This window comes from Cryptotermes secundus, unplaced genomic scaffold (genome assembly GCF_002891405.2).
Source record: "Cryptotermes secundus unplaced genomic scaffold, Csec_1.0 scaffold101, whole genome shotgun sequence".
In the NCBI taxonomy this organism is placed as follows: Eukaryota; Metazoa; Arthropoda; class Insecta; order Blattodea; family Kalotermitidae; genus Cryptotermes; species Cryptotermes secundus.
Window position 1 is genome coordinate 792,041 of NW_019720704.1, and position 19,463 is coordinate 811,503.

General features: G+C 36.1%; 2 protein-coding genes across 5 annotated transcripts in view; one reads left to right on the plus strand and one right to left on the minus strand.

The window, feature by feature from the left end:
• Positions 1 to 2,633, plus strand: part of LOC111870922 (vacuolar protein sorting-associated protein 13D) — a 232,195-nt gene extending 229,562 nt beyond the window's left edge. Inside the window, exon 70 of the mRNA XM_023863598.2 lies at positions 2,032 to 2,633. The gene's annotated coding sequence lies outside the window, so the exon portion shown is untranslated. The remainder of the gene's footprint in view (positions 1 to 2,031) is intronic.
• Positions 2,634 to 10,231: 7,598 nt separating this feature from the next.
• Positions 10,232 to 19,463, minus strand: part of LOC111871010 — a 12,220-nt gene continuing 2,988 nt past the window's right edge. For 3 of the 4 annotated variants that reach the window (XM_023863722.2, XM_023863758.2, XM_023863750.2), the window contains exons 2-5: positions 16,103 to 16,240; positions 15,406 to 15,488; positions 12,293 to 12,653; positions 10,232 to 11,004 (exon numbers count right to left, since the gene is read on the minus strand). In XM_023863722.2, coding sequence (XP_023719490.1) covers positions 10,396 to 11,004; positions 12,293 to 12,653; positions 15,406 to 15,488; positions 16,103 to 16,240 — 1,191 coding nt within the window. In that variant the 3' untranslated portion in view covers positions 10,232 to 10,395. The remainder of the gene's footprint in view (positions 11,005 to 12,292; positions 12,654 to 15,405; positions 15,489 to 16,102; positions 16,241 to 19,463) is intronic. The other variant, XM_023863741.2, reaches the window with a different exon arrangement.

The following is a 19,463-nucleotide window of genomic DNA, read 5'->3' on the forward strand; positions in this document are numbered from 1 at the left end:
ATTTGGGTGATTGTAGGTGCGAATGTGAAATTAAATTCGCTATATAAAATACGGCGTGAAGTTATTTGTCGCGTTATACGCCCAATACGCGACAATATATTATATATATATTAAGTATATATATCTACAGTTTAGTATACAATTCATTATTATGATTAACAACAAAGATAAAATAAAAATATGAAAATAGAGATATTAAAAATATAAATGGCATAAAAATTAATTGTATTTTATATTTAAAACTCAGGTTAGATGCTGTGCTTACAATATTATATTCCTTAAATTTTAAACTACGTGCAGTGTAGCAACTACGTGAGAGTATACACCTGATGATGGCCATTTACAGCCAAAACATGTAGTGTAGAAGAAAAGAAGATGAAAGAACTACCATAAATTGTTGCACTTAGGATGGAGTTTGTGTCATACATGCTGCGCTTGGTCATATGCTGTCTTCAACTGTTCTGTGTTATTTTTCTGCTTATTGTCATGCAGATCGCATATACTGAAATTATATATGTTATAGTTTAATACTGTTAGAAAAAATGAGGGGGGGACATTTACCTGTTGCATGGTATGAAATCTGGTTGTTATTTCTTACACTTCTCGCTGTTATCCTAGATTATCATTGAAGCTTAGCTGTAATAGAGGAAAAGGGCGATATATAATTGATATAATCTATTATGTGTTATGTTTGTAATAAATATGTGTATCTTACTTAAAATGTATATTTCAAATCATTTGAGAGTGTTTAATTTATATCCTTTTTTCGATTTTCATAGTTTGGTCCATTGTGTTATATGAATATCCAATATCTAGTATGTGTTTTACAAATTTCGAGTTGTGTCTGCTGGTTCTTATATCTTGGATGTGTTGTCTAAAGTGGACTTTAAATGTACATCCAGTCTGTCCTATGTATTTCATAGGGGATTTGTTGCATCTTAGTTGGTATACTCTGTTTTTGCTGTACGTATTGGTTATTTGGTTTCAGATGGTTTTTTGTTGAATTAGTAGTTTTGCTATTAGCTAGTAGCTATTTTTAAATTAGTGTTATGGAATAGTTTGATGATGATCCTGGTATCTGGCCTATGATATGTGACAGTTGCTTATGATGCGTTATCTGTTGTTGATAGCCATTATTGATAAGTATTTTGTTAATAATAGCATTATCTTTTTTTCTGGTGCAAATTGATGTGTGTTCATATGTTTGTAACTAACATTTTAATCACTTGAGTTATGTTCATAAGTGCCTGATGATGACTTAATTATATGGTCGAAACATGTGGCACACTTACATTTATATTAAAGACGTAAGATATACCAACACCTATTGTCTTTATTGAAGATATTCCCACATTATTTGTTATGTTGGCAGTCACAATAGAAGCAATTAAATATTATATACACAACAGGATGCAGTCTATAAAGTTTATAAAAACATTTCTACCATAAATGCCACTTTCTGTAGTGTGGCTCCCTGTAATAACCTGTAGATGGAGGAAGTATCGGGAGCTTCTCCTTGCACACAAATCCACTTCTTTCATTCACCTGTGGGTCTGACACAATGAAATTTTGTAACAGAAATAATGATCATTTCAGGTTGGCAAAAACAAATTTTAAAGAACTATATTTAGGATTGTGAGTTTTCCTTTCTACACACATATAAAGTATCTACATGGGATTACAATATACACTTGGTCGTCGACTTACGACCACAAAGAAATGAAAAATAAAAGATGATTAAAATGTAAAAGTTCTTAAAAATAAATTATAAAGACGATAAAAAGATTAGAAAGGTTAAAAATTACTATTAATAAATATATGGCCAACATACGACCAGATCGACTTACGACCTGTCAGTCAGAACGGAAGTCGGTCGTAAGTTGACAACATATAATTTTAAATGAAATATTTTGTCTTATATGATGAATTAAACTTTGTATTCTCTTTAAGTATCTACATTTATACTTGTTCAGAAGACAGTTTGTGGAAGTTGTGCATCACTTTAAACTTTATGTTCTGATTCTTTTGCAGTACTTACACACATCGCCATTTGTAAAATAAATATTCAGGTATGTATGAAGCTGCAGCGGCTTTCAGAAGCTAATATTAATAACTTTACAAGTCACAAAGACTGGACAGTCATCAGTAGAATATGATTTCAAATAAATTAACCAGAACAAAGGTACTGTAAATTTTAAAATGTATTTATTAATAAATTATAAACACTGCAACTATTATAATGTTTATTTTTGTATCCTTTTAGTACTTTCACTTCCAGCAACTGAATGCTGGCTTACCTCCCAGCCTGCCATGTTTGCTGCACCCAAAGTTAACAGCAGTCGGTCTACATATGTACAAGGAATTGCATAAGCAGCTGTGTGCACCATTTGCAGTAGTGATCAAAGTGCATTCAGAAAAATCTGTATGTTGTCTTTTCACAGCATGTTGCTATCTGCTGTGTTTTATGGTCTGGATATCTGACAATAACACCCCCCCCCCCAAGCAAAGGAGAATAGCTATGGCTCCTTGGTCAAGATGTGTGAAAGCACAACAATAATACAATGTCATGTAATTATTAATGATAATGGAGTTAGAGCAGTAAACTTTGCCACATCCAAAAATCTTACTGTCAAAAGCATGATGTCCCCATATTGTAACATTCATAAATTTACTTGGACATCTCCTGATGAGAGGATGCACAACCAAATTGACAATATTTTGATAGACAGGAGACAGCATTCAAATATACTTGATGTCCGATAATTTTGGGCAGCAGATTGTGATACTGACCACTACCTGGTGGTGGCAAAGGTTAGGGAAAGACTGGCAGTGAGCAAACAAACAACACAAAGAGTTCATATGGAGAGGTTCAATCTCAAGAAAATAAATGAGGTAGAGGATAAGGAGCAGTATCTTGCTGCAATCTCAAATAAGTTCACGGCTTTGGAAACTTAGACACAGAGGTGGATGTTAATAGAGCTTGGGAAATTGTTAGAGAGAATACCAAAATGTCTGTCAAAAAGAGTGCAGGTTATTATGAACTGAAGAAGCATAAGGCATGGTTCAGTGAAGGATGCTCAAAATTATTAGACCAAAGGAAACAGGTCAAACTGTTATGTTTACAGGATCCAAGCAAAATAAATGTGGATAATCTGAAAAATATAAGACATGAAACCAGCAGGCATTTCAGGAATAAGAAGAGGGAATATCTGAAAGACAAAATTGATGAGCTTGCAATGAACAGTAAGAACAAGAACATGAGAGGCATGTACTCATATAGAGGAATAAATGACTGTAAGAGGGGTTACCAACCTAGAAGTAATTTAGTGAAGGATCATAGTGATCTGCTTGCAGATTCCCACAACATTTTGAATAGGTGCATGAACCTTTGGATTCCATAAAATGCTGGGAAGTTCTTAAGTAGCTGTACAATTGGCAGCTTATCAAGCTCCGTGAGTGAGTGAGTGAATACAGGAATTGAACAATATTTGAACCTAAACAGGAGAAAGTAAAAAGCTTCATAATTTGTATCTTCATCTAACTTCATTATTGAATTGAATTGAATTGAATTTATTTACATTCTATAAATCCTAAGCAGGTTAGTACCTTTGGATACAGAACATGTCAAAAGGTTACATACATAAGTACAGGCAATTTTAGCTTAAAAATTAATATAACTTAATTTTACATCATTCTCTATTTACATTGAAGTATTCATCTAAAGAGTAGAAGGAATGAGCATGTAGATAATTCTTTAACTCTGATTTAAACTTTTTAGTATCATTGCCCAAGTTTTTAATACTTTGTGGCAGATTGTTGAACACTTTTATGCCAGTAAAGTAGACTCCTTTTTGATATACTGATAAAGTTGATGAGGGTAGGTGGAAGTTATATTTTTGTCTAGTATTCATGTTATAGACATCAGAATTTAATTTGAATTTATCTTTGTTGTAAACAACAAATAAGAGAAGCGATAATATGTATTGCGATTGAAGAGGTAGAATTTTTAATTTCTTAAATAATTCTCTACATGAATCTCTACTTCTACATCCTGTAATGATTCTAATTATATTCTTTTGTATTTTAAAAATTATTACACTATGTGAAGAGTTCCCCCAAAATATTAATCCATAGTTCATAATAGAATGAAAGTAGGCATGGTAAACCATCTTCAATGTTTCCTGTGACATAAAAGGCTTAATTGATCTCATCGCATAGCAAGCTGCATTTAATTTAGGTATAATTTGTTCAATATGTATTTTCCAAGACAGTGTACTGTCTACATGTATTCCAAGGAATTTTGTATCAAGTACTTTACAGATTAATTTGTTGGCATAACTGATGTCCAGATCAATTTGGTGGTTGTTTTTAGTTGTGAATGATATGTAATGGGTTTTATCAAAATTTAATGAGAGTAAATTGGCTTCGAACCATCTGTTTAAGGCTTCAAATACAATATTTATGTCATTTTTAAAGTTTTCAAATTTAGAGTTCTTAAATATTATACTAGTGTCATCTGCATATAGAATTGGTTTAGATTTATTGTTGATGGTTTTAGATAGATCATTTATGTAGAGAAGAAAAAGTAAGGGACCTAAAATTGATCCTTGTGGAACACCGTGCTTTATAATTCCCCAGTTTGAAAATGCATTATGACTGGAGTTTTTATTATTTATTTCAACTCTTTGATACCTGTTTTTGAGGTATGATTTGATCCATTCATTAGCTTTGCCAGTTATTCCATAGAAATTTAATTTCGATAGTAAGATATCATGATTAACACAATCGAAAGCTTTTGCTAGATCACAGAAAATCCCTCCCACAATTAATCTGTCATTGAGAGCACTTAAAATATCGTTAGTTAGTTCATAGGTTGCTTTTTCTGTTGTTAGGTCTTTCCTAAATCCAAATTGCTCTTTGACTAATATGTTGTTAGAATTTAAGTGTTCAAGTAGTCTATTATACATAACTTTTTCAAAGACTTTTGAGAATGAAGTCAATATGGATATTGGTCTGTAATTAGAGATGCATTTTCTCTCTCCTTTTTTAAAAAGTGGTTTCATTATAGCGTATTTTAAGCGTTGAGGAAAAGTACCTGATGATAAAGATTTATTACATAGATGATTCAAGGGTGAACTGATGTAAACAGAGCTTGCTTTAAGTAATTTGGTAGAGATTTCATCATATCCATGTGAATTTTTGGGCTTAAGGGATTTAATAATGTTTTCAATTTCCTTCCTTGTTGAGAATTTGAGATTTATATTTGGAAATGAATTGTTAAAGGCACGTGACAGATAGTATATTGTATTATTATTATTATTATTATTGGAATATGTTTTCTCAGCTAATGAAAGGAAATATTCATTAAATGCACTTGCGATAGCTTGTGGATTGTTAGTGGACTTCCCTTCAATATTCAAACTTTGTACGTCTTCATTAACAGATTTCTTTCCTGATTCAACTTTCACAATATCCCAGGTGGTTTTAATTTTATTGTTTGATTTTAGAATTTGGCTGTTATAGTTATTCTGTTTGGCTTCTTTAATGACTTTTGACAAAATTTTACAGTACAGTACAATTGAACAATATTTGAACCTAAACAGGAGAAAGTAAAAAGCTTCATAATTTGTATCTTCATCTAACTTCATTATGGTGATTAAATTAAGGAAGATGAGATGAAGAGGGCAAGTCAGAGATGAAAAATGCATACTTAGTTTTTGTTGGAAAATTTGAAGAGAAGAAGGGCCCTCTTGGAATTCTAGGCATAGATGAAAGGATAATATTAAAACTGATCTAAAAGGAATAGGTTGTGTGTAGATGTGGACTGGAGTCTTGTGGCTTTGGATAGAGACCAGTGATTGGCATTGTAAGCTTGGTATTGAAATTTTGGGTTCCATGACAGGCACAGAACTTCAGGAATGGCTGAGGAACTATCATCTTCTCAAAAAGCACTTTTTTATGGCATTAGGAAATATAAAAATGACTGGACAGATGGCAGATATGTACTAAAGAAATTTTCTAGACACCACAGCTATGTGAACTGATATGTAATGGGGCACTCTGCTTGACAAGATGAGCATCTGACTCCTCTGTCAGCGCACATGCTCACGGTATTGCAATTCTGTCAGCATGAACCCAAGGAGATAATATTGATTTATATTTCAAATGATAACAGTTTTTAAAATTGATTCTTATGAATTACTCTGTAAAGAGGTCATTCTTAACTAATTATATGGCTGCTTATTTCTTAATTTATACAATTACTAACATTCCTGTACATAAAAATCTGCACTAAAATTCGAGAAACTATTTTTGTTATTTTGTTATATTGTTTTTCCCTATGAAGCACTGTTTGCAAGAGATGGTGGGATGGACACACAGACGATGTGAGGTCCTCACAGCAGTGCAGATGTGAAACTGTAGTTTTACAGGTGAGTACCAACACTTCAGAGGAAACTTGCCTCCACCTCCAGGTTACAAGTGGTACCTACCAACCAAATTACATGGTGTCACATCCCACAAGACCTTAATCTTAATGGGGGAGATGATTGTGAATGATTATGATGTGGAAGGAAGCACTTATGGGATGGAGGCACTGAAAACATTGAAATTTGTGATAACTGGCCTCTGAATTAAGAATCAAACTGAACACCCTCCAGATATAGAGAGCTAACAACTATACTATGACACTTTACCTCTTGGAGAGGGGGTATACACTGTCTGGAGGTACCAATATTTTTCTCACAGCATCCAGACCAAATAATTACAAGGATAAATTTTACTTTGCATTTTTGTCATTAATGTATCAAGTATCCCACAAAATATTTTGCCTGTAATGGTCAATAAATCACAATTTATGTTCACTTTAACAATCCATGAATTATCTCAATATACTCAATACTAATGATATATCGATTCATAACTAACTGATCAGCAAACATACTCAGAGCAGATGGCAAAAGTGCATAGATAACATACAAAAAATGACATGATACTGCAGAATTATGTTTACAACCTGTTGATCAGTTCCAGTTCACAGATGAAGTAATTATAAATATGGGAGAATGTAATGTCAATTTACTCTAAATGAGACAAGGCATTGTACACATTCAGCAGTTACAATTAAAAAGATAAAAATATGCACTGACATTTTGTACCATAGGACTCAGGTCATTTCCCATGTCAGTCAGAGAGGTTAGCAACTGCAGTATTTTGTAACATTCTACAAACATGCAACACAGAGTAATTCCATGTGACTTACAGCAAGCAACATTTTTGGATGTTAGCTACAGCTGCTGGAAGAGTTGCTAATGCTACCAGTGCTGAACATGTCAGTGTGGACACATCATGTGCATTCCTGTCCAGTTCTTGTAAGGCGTGCGAGAGAAATGGAGTGAATGTAAACAATGTGGCTGTAACTGCGGGGCACAAGTCACATATTGTTTCTTTAGTCTAAACCCATCTCTACAGCTGTATGATTTATTATACACATCAACATGTACCCAAATATGTGACTTCATGTTACTTTTCAGAATGAATGACTTCTTACATATTACAGCTAAATGACTGTTCCCTGGTATATATGAGTTGGCCTCACTTCAGATTACTGTGAACTCTCAGTGAACTATTACATACACCACAGCAGAATGGCCATTCCCTGCTATGTATGTGTTCATGTACCCTCAGGCTACCCAGATGACTGAATTACTTCTTACAGGTGCCACAGCAGGATGGTCATTCCCCACTATGCATGCACTGATGAATCTTCAGATAATTCAGATAACAGAATGACTTGTTGCCATTCTTCACCATGTACAGGTTGCAGTTCATTCAAAATATTCTGGAAAATGAGAGGAAACAACATAAGTCTTAGTAGGAAGAGAAATGAGTTTGAAGCCCCAGTCCAATGAGATGTTAAGTGGCTTGGTGTGAGAGGGGTAACAGACAGGAAGAGGAGGAACAGAAATAGTGAACACATGCGTCCTTGAGTGCATGCATGCCTGTTTGTCCATCAGCATGTGAATGAATAAAAGTTAAGCTGCACTGCCACTGTTTAACAAATAACAAAATTAAATAAAATTATGCATCTGTAAGGCTGCATAGGTTTTCAGTTAATAGTGGATAGGATTGTAAAATGAAACAACACTAAATGCTGAGTTATGAAGTGACACTGAGACAATAACATAACAAGGCTACTCAGAATGTACCCATTTATTTGAGGCAGCTAATGTAGGAGTGGGGGTGATCTCACGCATGTGAGGTAGCATCACATGACTCATTGCTTTGTAAACCATCACATAACTGGTCACCTAGTGTTTGTTCTTGTCTCTACAGAGTGAGTTGTGAGGTGTCCTGTGATTGATAAACCTCCCAGCTGTGAAATTCGCACTGATATCCACTTGCTTCATGCTAAAAACATGACTGATATGGAAATCCATTGTGAATTATGCGAGATTTACGGCCAAAATGTAATGAGTGTAGGAACTGTAAAACAATGCTGTATCTATGTATGGACTTAACCTTGATGGAAGAATATTGGATAATATTTTGTATGAAGTTGATAGCAGTGATATCCCCCAATAATTACTACAGTCAGTTTTATCGCCATTCTTGTGAATTGGTACAATAATAGACTACTTCCATCGATTAAGCAATTTTTCATTATGCCAAATAGGAGTAATTAGCTTATGGATCTTAGAATGTAATATTTCGCCTCCTGCTAGAATACTTTCCACCGGAATTTGATCACTACCTGGCGATTTGAACCTTTTCAATTTTGCAATAGCACTCTCAACATCAAAAGGTCTAGGATCAGGTATTAACGGCTCAGCTGTATGCAAAAATCCTCTTAATTCAGGGGGAAATTAAGAGGAGATTAAATTTGGGTAATGCTTGCTACCATTCAGTTCAGAACCTTTTGTCTTCTCATCTGTTGTTTAAAAACAAAAATTGGAAGATACAAAACTATTTTGCCTGTGGTTTTGTGTGGGGTGTGAAGTTTTGTCTCAGATGTTAATGGAGGTACACAGACTAAGGGCCCGGGATAGCATAGCCTGTATAGCAACTGGCCACAGGCTGGACGACCAAGGTGTTGGAGTTTGAGCTCTGGTAGGGTCAATAATTTTCTCGTCTCCACATCGTCCAGACCAACTCTGGGGTCAACCCAAACTCCTATCCAATGGGTACTGGGGGCTCTTTCCCGGGTGTAAAGTGTCCAGGACGTGAAGCTGACCACTCATCTCAAGCTGGTGCTGAGGTCAAGAAAATGTTGATATATACATCCACTTCCCCATATGCCTCCATGGCGTAGTGCTTAATTAGTTAAGCACAGGGTAAAATTTGCCACTTCAAACAGACTAGGGGCGCTCAGAACAGTGGTCTGAGGAGAATATTTTGACCAAAGAGAGCAGTAGTGATGGGAGGTTAGAGAAAACTACATAAAGAGGAGCATCACAACTTGCACTCTTCGCCAAATATAATTAGAATGATCAAGCCAAGGAGGATAAGATGGGCAGGGAATGCAGCATGAATAGGGAAGAAGGGAAATGTATATAACACATTGGTGGGAAAACCAGAAGGAAAGACACCACTAGGAAGGCCAAGTTGTAGGTTAGTAGTCCATGTCAATTGGTCTTAGAGAGATAGGATGGGATGGTGAGGACTTGATCAAGCTGGCTCAGGATAGGGAACAGTTTAGGGCACTTGCAAACACTGTAATAAACCCTTAGGTTCCATAAAATGCTGGGAAGTGCTTAAGTAGCTGAGCAACTGGCGACATGTAATTTTTTTTAATTCACTTGGTGGGTGGAGTCCAACTGGGTTCACTCGGCACGGCCGCCACTGATTGGCCTATTGTAGCCTGCCCTGGGTGATTATGATGAAGAATTTGGTGGAATGAAGATTCCCAGGGGAAACCGAAGTACTCGGAGAAAACCCGCCCCAGTGCCACTTTGTCCACCACAAATCCCACTTGACGAGACCCGGGATCGAACCCGGGCCGCTGTGGTGGGAAGGCTGACAAAGGCTGTCAGCACAGTTCGAAAAGCTATTCCAGTTGCAGAGCGGTTGGCAGTTACACTCAGATACCTAGCAAGTGGCGATTCCTACTCCAGTCTCAGTTTTTTTATTTAAAGTCTCCACGCAAGTGATATCAAACATTTTTCCTGAAGTATGTGCAGCACTTCTTGACAGTTTGAAGGAGTTTGTAAAGGTAAGTTAATGTGTAATAATGCACGTTTCTTTATTCTTTATTCATATTGTGGTCGAAGCAATAAAAATAATTACAAAACATTCAGCGATATCAATGACAGAACCTACAATAGGATTTCAAAACATATAAGGTAGAAAAAATTAACAGTCAAATGAGCGAAACAAATCAAATTTGAACAAAAGAATTCATTCTAAATGAAGGAAATCAAGCAACTGTGAACTGGCATGTCTGATACCATCAGGAGCAGAAACAGATGTCTGTTGAGAAGTTCGCTGTTGGTTGGTCTCTGCATGTTGAGTGCTGATAGCGATTGGTTGTGGAGGAGATGGCATGATCGACGAGTAACTACAGTTACTATTGCTCGAGCTTGATCTTGAATAGTCACACGAGGTTCCAGATAATTGTGTTATTGCAGAAGGGGATGTATAAATGCCGCTTTCTGCTTTGAAAATTATGTCTGAGAACTCTTTTTTAACAAAAGCACGTGTTGGTTTATCCATTGATCGCAGAACATTCGCTATGTACTCTCCATAGGCGTCAAATTCATCTCTTTTTTTAGCAATAGCGGCTTGTAGGGCAGTGTACGCCTCTCCTATTCGGGGATCTTCAGTGTTAGCACTTTTTCGCGGAATTTTTCTGGGTGAAACAAATACCTTGTTTTCGTTTCGTGTAGGTGGTGCTTTGTTGACTTGTGTTTGTGCATGATCTGTTTCTTGGTTACTAACAAGATCACCTTCATCGCTACACATGCTCACAGCCTCTTCAAGTTGGGAGTCAGATGCTTCTCCTCCGTCCTGAAATAAAGCAAGGAACATAGACTGATGTAAACAATAAGAAAGCAAGGAAAATAAAACAGAAGAGAATAGAGGTAGGACTAGGAAAACGAAAATACAAAATTGATAACAAAGCAAGGGAGATAAGTAAACTAGAATACAGTAGAATGTTCATTATTTTTGTTACATTTTATTGTTTATTGTTATAATTAGTTTTTACTGTTTGCTGATGCCACAGACACAGGATGAGCGGTTGCTGGTAGCTGAAGAATACGAGAAAATGGAACTTTCCTCATTGTGTCGGTGCAATGGATGGCAAACACTGCGCAGTACAATGCCCAGCTAACTCTGGAAGCGACTTTTTCAATTACAAGTCGTTTTCAGTATTGTTCGTTTTGGTCTAGTGGATGCTGACTACTGTTTTATGTACACTGATGTGGGCTGCCAAGGTTGAATTTCAGATGGTGGTGTTTTTCAAAATACAATTTTTTTTAAAAATATGGAGAATGGTATAGTCATTTTCCTGGACACTCTTACCCTCCCAGGAAGACAGAAAGGAGTACCCTATGTCACTATTGCAGACGATGCGTTTCCCCTCAACAATCATATCATGAAGCTGTATTCTGGACAGCAACCCAGGGATCAAGTAAGCGTATTTTCAACTACAGACTTTCAAGAGAATGTTGGATCGTGGAAAATGCATTCAGAATACTTTCTTCTATGTTCCAAGTACTAAGAAAGCCTATATTACTGCAGCCTGAGAAAGCCCAAAGTGTTATTATGGCTTGCATATACCTGCATAATTTCTTGCGATAAGCTGTGATTTCAGACAAATTTATACTCCTGGGGGAGCACTCAATCATGAAGAGAATGGACATGTAACCCGTGGAACATGGAGAAATGAGATCATGACTGCTAAAACATTTACGCCATTACCGACCATTCCGCGACGGTCAACTCAGACTGCTAATGACATTAGAGATGAATTTGCTGCTTATTTCATGTCCAAAGATCGGAGAGTGCCATGGCAAGTTGATTATCAATAATTGTTCAAGAATTTGTTCTTATTATTCGATTACCAGATACCTAGGTACTAATAACTACCTATTTACATAGGTACATTTCAAGTACCTACTTATGTGAGTTTTTACCTCTATTTTATAATAGTTTTGTAACTCTAATTAAAATGTTCCAGGCGTGAACACACCTACGTTTCGTGAATGAGTTAACATTTTTTCTGCTTTGATTTTCTTCCAAAATAAATATTGTGTCAATTACAAGTGTTGGCTATGAAACTAGTTTTACTTACTTCTGTGTTGATTGTCCGCCGAGGTTGATATCTGTTGTGAAGAAATGCGAAGGCTTTGTATGCAAACCAGTTTGGGGCGTCCATTTCATCAGCTCCAGATCCTGATTTTCCGGCAGCAGTAAGCTTCTGACGCACTTTCCGGTATGTAGCTAACAAACTGTTCATTTTCTTTTTCAATTCAGCCACTACTACATTAAGTTCCGTTGCGATTGAATCCCACGCTTCAGTTTTTTTGGGTTTCACTTTATATAAACAGTGGGTAGCATCCCACAACACTGGGTGTTTTTCATAAGCTTTTATGAAGTTAATCGTGGAATCGTTTGTCCACTCCATGTTCCTAATAGAGGAATTAAAATGATACCTATGTGAACAACAACAAAAAAGAGTATACGTATGAGTTATGCCCAAACTCATCCACGAGCCAGTACTTTTATTGCAGACTCTGCAGATTAATGTGTTGAAAATATATAGTAAAATTCAATATACATACATTTTTTGTTATCTGCTTGATGTATATATAGGCTGAAATGAAACCACAGTATTCGATTTCACTGTGAACGCACAGAAAACAGATCACACTCTGTATCTCAGCCACGATGCAGCTGTCTGTTTACGACCACAGAAAGGGCAATAATCTCTTGCAGCTACAACGGAAGGTCTTAGCGCTGAAGAAGGGACCCCTCTAGCTTTTTCTTGATTAGCCATGTTTTCATTCTTCTGTCCTTTAGTCAGAAGATTAAAAAATCTGAAGAGTGTAAGAAAGACGTGATACTTGCCAGCAGAAGACCAACTATTTTATTGCTTCCATCTGTTTTATGACACCAGGGACTGCTAAAATATGACAATTGTTATAAGCAGGACTGATTTTATAATGCAGAACAACTCTGTGAAGAAATGGGAAACCATTTTTATAGTACACATCAAAATTAAAAGAAAAAACTGAAAATAGTGTATCTCTTTGTATAAAAAATTGCAAAAGTTATTCTATAATATGTGACACTATGTTCTTTGGTGATACAAACAAAGTTAATTCCATCCATTTATCATAAAAATTGTATTAAATAACAGCATTTTAAACACAATGCTTAAAATTGTTTAAGTGCCCTAACAGGAACAGACATTTAAACGTGCACCAGCAGTGGGCATTTAAATAAACTCCGGCCAGCTCAAGCTTACCACCATTTCAAAAGTCCAGTGTTTAAAGGTTAAAGTCTCTGTTCTTAGAAAACAAGGCTTCTAAAATATGCAGCACACAAGAAACTTCACGCCTGTATATTCACAAAATCTATTACAATATTAAATGGTGCATATGCCCTAAATCAAACTGCACACAAGGTACTACTCTTACTAGTAGTTGTAGCGTTTAATTGAAATGTTTCTAATTCATTACCTAGCCAAAAACATCTAAAATTAGACCTAAGCCTTTAGGTATTCATGTCATCCAGAAGGAACTAAAATGAATAAAATAAACAAGCACAAGATTTCATCACAATCTATTCACACGACATGTATTATTATATGTGGACAGAAGACACTGTGGCATGTAGAACCATTGCTAGGCAATGGCCACAAAATAAGCAACTGTACATCATTCATTGCTAAGTAATAGCTCTACAGACATTGGCCATAAACAGCAACAGAGGAACAGTGTTTTCTGTGTGGTCCTTGCTGTGATGTTATAAGCAGGGTAAGTTAGGAGCCAGTTAGTGAGTGGGGTTCAGTTGTTGTGAGCTGCTGCTGTAAGAAGCTGGTAGCTGAGGCCAGGGAAAGTTAAGGAACCCAGAGGAAGGGGAACATCCACCATTGAATGCCACTACCAAGCAACAGTTAGTGAAGACTGTAACAGACTGAGAAGACCTAGAGTGTCCTAAAGTGACTTGTGAAGTGTGTAGAACAGTGACAGTATAAAATTTACTTCTAGTTACAAGTTGTAAGAGTTCAATAAATCCAATTACTGATCCAAACCCTGTCTATAGTGACTCAAGTTTGTTATAAAAAAAAAAAAAAAAACATGCCTACAGCAATACCCATACCTCACAATAAGAAAAACATGTCTGGAAATAACACAAGTAATACTGTACATGGAACACAACATTTTCTTAACACTTCGCGGACCAGCGATTTAACTATTTAAATCACACTGGGGACCGGCATTTTTAAATATACTACCCTAACTTGTGCACTGTTCACTTTGTGAAGTGGCATTACACGGAACTTGCAAATGTAGACATACTCCTTTTTTTGTGAACTGTGCAAACACGGCATTGCCTAGGATTCTTCCCCTTGGAATGTTCACTCTTCACAATTTTCATGAGGGTGTTCACTCTTCACAATTTTCATGAGGGTATTTTTCGGCATATCACTTGAGAGTTGCCCTGGGGGGTCCACATGAGGCCTTCATGGGGTGGGAGTTGAAGGGCCCGGTCGTATTAAGTCTTTGTGTGACCCTGGTTCTGCCGCCACAATCTGGACTGTAGCCCAGGCCTCTGCCACATTCATCAGAAATGCTTTGTATTTCAATTTTGAATCAAGGTTTAGATTTTTTGCTGTCCCTGCAATGTTACTACGCACAAGGTTATTACCCGCATTATCGTCAGAGCTACTGTCACTTTTACTGTCTGTGGCCACAATTCTTTGTTGTCGCCCTGTCACTGTCACTGTCTGAATGACAATCCATTACTACGCGTCTCACAAGGCAGGTCAGCTAGGTCATCGGAGGAGAATTTGTCCTTGATCCATTCTCCCCACTAGTCACTGGCTGATACACACAGCTTGAAGAAGGCAAAGCATTTTCCTTTACAGTCGGTTAAGTAAACAGCGAGGTCAAGTTACTGACTGTTAACTAAACATTCCAGAGTCTTATCATGCATCTGCAGGCGATTGCGTGCAATGTAGGTGGCGCCAAAGTGATGTATAGTGTGTTGCAACTTACGGTGTTCTAAAAACGTATTAATACGCGACCGGTCCGCCATGTTTAAAAGCAAAAAACGTATTAATGCGTGCGCGGTCCGCAAAGTGTTAAGAATTTACATGGTTTCCCACTAAGAGAAACCACATGACTAATTCTGAAACAATACACAAGCAGCAGAAATGTGCTTCACCAATAGATTTACCTGTCAAGACATACTTGTAGTGTACCTGCTCTCTCTCTTTCCTTGAACTCATTCTTGACTGGGGAAACATCCCATGCCATCTCCTGCAACACAGAGCTAATTAGTATGTCAGTGATGATTCTTTATTATTGTACCTACACAGGACAGGGAACTGGACCAAAAAATAATTAAATAAATAAAATTATTAAATATTTTATATATACATATCTAACACCATTGTCTTACAGTTCCTTCACTCATTATATTTTGGCCATAAGCCGTACATAATTCGTGATGGTTTTCTGCAGCACTCAAGTTTTTAGCATGAAGAAAGCTGATAACAGCGTGAATTTCACAGCTGGTGGGATTATCAATCACAGGACACACCATAACTCACTCTGCAGAGACAAGAACAGACACTACATGACCAGTTATGTGAAGGTTTACAAGACAATGAGTCATGTGGTGCTACCTTGCGTGTGTGAGCTCTCCCCAGCTCCTACATTACTTAACTAAAATAAACAGAGGTTACTTTCTGATGACTTTTCACTCTGTTAGAACTGAGAACATGACATTTATAACATCTACCAAGACTTCATCTGCAGTAGCAATTAAATAAACAATCATAAATTGATTAGGTTTAGTTTAATTAAATGATGTTATGTTAGCTTAGAAAGGCAGCAATACTAAAAAAGAATCCATTTAAAACAGAGCATACCTTTACTTCACTTGTCTCTGCTTCTGCTGCCACAGAATATTCACTTTCTATATTAATTTGTAAGAAATCATGCACTGAAGATGCAGTGTCTGCCTCTTCATCTGAAGCAGGTTCTACTTTGATCGCATCCATCTTGTGCTGTAACACATAATAATAATAATAATAATGATGATGATGATGATGATGATGATTATGATGATGATGATAATTCATGTTTATTTGCATGTACACTTAACAGCACAGAGGCCAGTTACAAAGCTAGCATGAATAGAGAAATACACAAAAATAATTAAAAAACAAAATACAAAAATGATAGTCTATATTCCTTACACAGCATGACTAAAGATACAGAAGCAAACATACACAGACAAAGCCACAATGTGAGAATTTGAGTTTCAAATAGAGCAGCATGCAATAATAATAATAAAAAAAATAATGATGATAATAGTAGTTTAATTAATTCAGTATAAGATATGTTTCATCAACGGAGTTTTTGGTCCAAAGATGTCAACGTCCCTACAGACAACATAAGCAGAAGCACATCTAGCAGAGGGGGAATTTTTACTAACAGAACAGACATTGAAAATAGGAAAGTCTCGGATATATCAAACAGGGACCTGAAGGCCAACAATTTCCAAAGCAGAAAGGCAAATTATAGAACCACGATAAAGTTGAATAAGGAAGAGCGCATCAAGATGATATCTCCTCTTTACCAAGGTGTGCAATTTCAATTGTTCTAAAGCAAAATCATAACAGTAATCTACTTGAGGAAAAAAACGTTTAAAACAGAGAGCCGTAAATTTCTGCTGAATGCGTTCTAGTTTGTTTGCATCAGTTGAAGTAATGGAATTCCAAACTACTGAAGTGTATTCAACCTTAGATCTAACTAAAATAAAGTAAAATATGAACATGCAACCAAGGGTTGAATAGTTAAAGGTGATACTGCGAATTATACCTAGCATCTTAATACAATGTGAAAATATAAAATTAACATGATCATGAAAATGAAGTTTAGAATCAAGGTATACACCCAGGTCTTTCACTGAATATGTTCGAGTTATAATAACATGATGAAGTTTGTATTCGTATATCAAATAGTTAGTTTTCCTGGAGAACGTTATAACTTTGGTTTTGTTAACGTTGAGTTTCATATAATTCGCTGCAATACCAGCTATGTATACTGTCAACATCAGATTGCAGAAGATTACAATCTTCAGGACAGCTAATAGCACGGTAAATTTTAATATCTTCTGCAAAGAGTAGGTACCTGGAGTGCTTAACTTGAATCACACAAGTTGTTTATGTAGACACTGAAAAGCAGAGGCCCAAGAACAGATCCTTGTGGAACACCGGACAATACTTCAAAGGGCGATGAAATAGTTCACCANCCATTCCATGCAAATGACAGCTATGAGCTGCACAGATGATAACGAACTGGAAAGGTTTCAGAAAAATGAGTTACATCCTAATTTGAGGTATTATCCTGGCGCAAGTCTGGTGGGACTACAGGAAACCACAACAGAATGTTCAGTTGCAATTTACTGATATCTGGGGTAAGATGCGCACCTGAGACCTCCTAAATATGAAGAAACAGCATTACTTTTGCAACTGTGTCATTTGGTTGATCACTTGATGCTTTAACCTATCATGACTATAATCTGTATTAATACAGATATTTTCATCTATACTTAAAAATATTATTACATTTAACAGATACAAAAATTAGTAACTGGTTATATTAGTTTTGGTTATCTTAACTTAGTTTACTTACACGTAACATATTGTATTTTAACTGAATTAAACTAACCTAACCTATATAACCACATTAAAAAAAATCTGTAGCTGTTGAATGTGATAATATTCTTAAATATAAATGAAATATCCATAATGAATAGGAGCTGGGATAGCTCATTTGGTATAATGACTAGTCTACAGGCTGGATGGCCGAGAAGTCTCAGTTCGATTCCTAGCAGAAGCAAGGAATTTTTCTCTTCTCCAAAACATCTACACTGGCTCCGGCACCTATCCGGTCCCTTATACAATGGGTACTGAGGGTTGCTTTCTTGGTGGTAGAGAGGCAGGGGCATGAAGCTGACCACTCACCTGCATCTAGTGCTGAGGTTAAGAATGATGGAGCTACACCTCCACTCCCCCATACATCTTCATGGTGTGGTGCTCAATTAATTAAGCTCAGGTTTAACTTTACCGTTCATGTAAATAATGAATTTTGTGAAAAGTTCAAAGGTGTATTAAGTTATGTCGGATAAGTGATATGTTTAATTCATGATGAAAACAAAACAGCAATCCAAAATCTGAGAGTACAGGCATGTCAAACTGAACAACCTAATTTATTTACATTCTGTGCACTGCTATGGTTTCTTGGAATTATTTAAAAATACACATCCATACATCCACTCCTACATGTTTTCATGGCATATTGTTTAATTAGTTAAGCACAGTTACAACTTTACCTTTTTACCTATACACTGTTAACACACAACTTCAAGGGATCTATTTGTTCTGCTATTTTCCAGCACACATTATCTTGGTAAAAACAATTTTCCACAAGAGAGAGCATGTAATTACACAAGGTCCTTAACGGAATTAAGTTTAATACAAATGATGAGAATTCAATTCAATTCTTATTGATTCACGTCCTAACTTAATAGTTCAAGGGCCAATTACAAACCAAGCAGAAGAAACAAAATGTAGAAACAAGTGAAGACAAAGAACATGACAACAACATCTGCAAGAATATAACACTATGCCACGGGAAAGGAGGCTTTGTGAAGTATGCTCAGATCTCATTCTTAGACCTCAATCAGATTCGTTCAGGTGAACGCTATATCATTATATTATTGAATGTACAGATCTTATATTTACCTTTTGCTACCTATATAGAAACTATGAAAATGTTATTGTTTGTATTTTGAGTATCACACTTTCACTAAAAGTATTCAGAAAATAATCAAGCAACCAAACACAGCACTAATTTTCAAGCGCACCTATAACATACTTTTTATTATTAATTCTCAGATTATGTAAGTGTGCTGCACAGACTTCAATGCTGAGATATTTTTTGGAACCACACAAGAAATCAGAAGCAACATTCCTTTCGGCATGCAGTAAATCAACTTAATATGTAAGTTTTACACAATGAATGATTGATACTTTTAATATATCTTGCAACATCCACATAAAATATGATTTAAAATCAGAAGTGGCCACAACAATTCTGCCTTTTCCATACTTACTTACTTACTCATGGAGCTGAGCCCTTCTGGAGGAGCTGCCAATTTTGCAGCTACTCAAGAATTTCCCAGCATTTTATGGAACCCGAAGGTTCATCACCATGTTCACA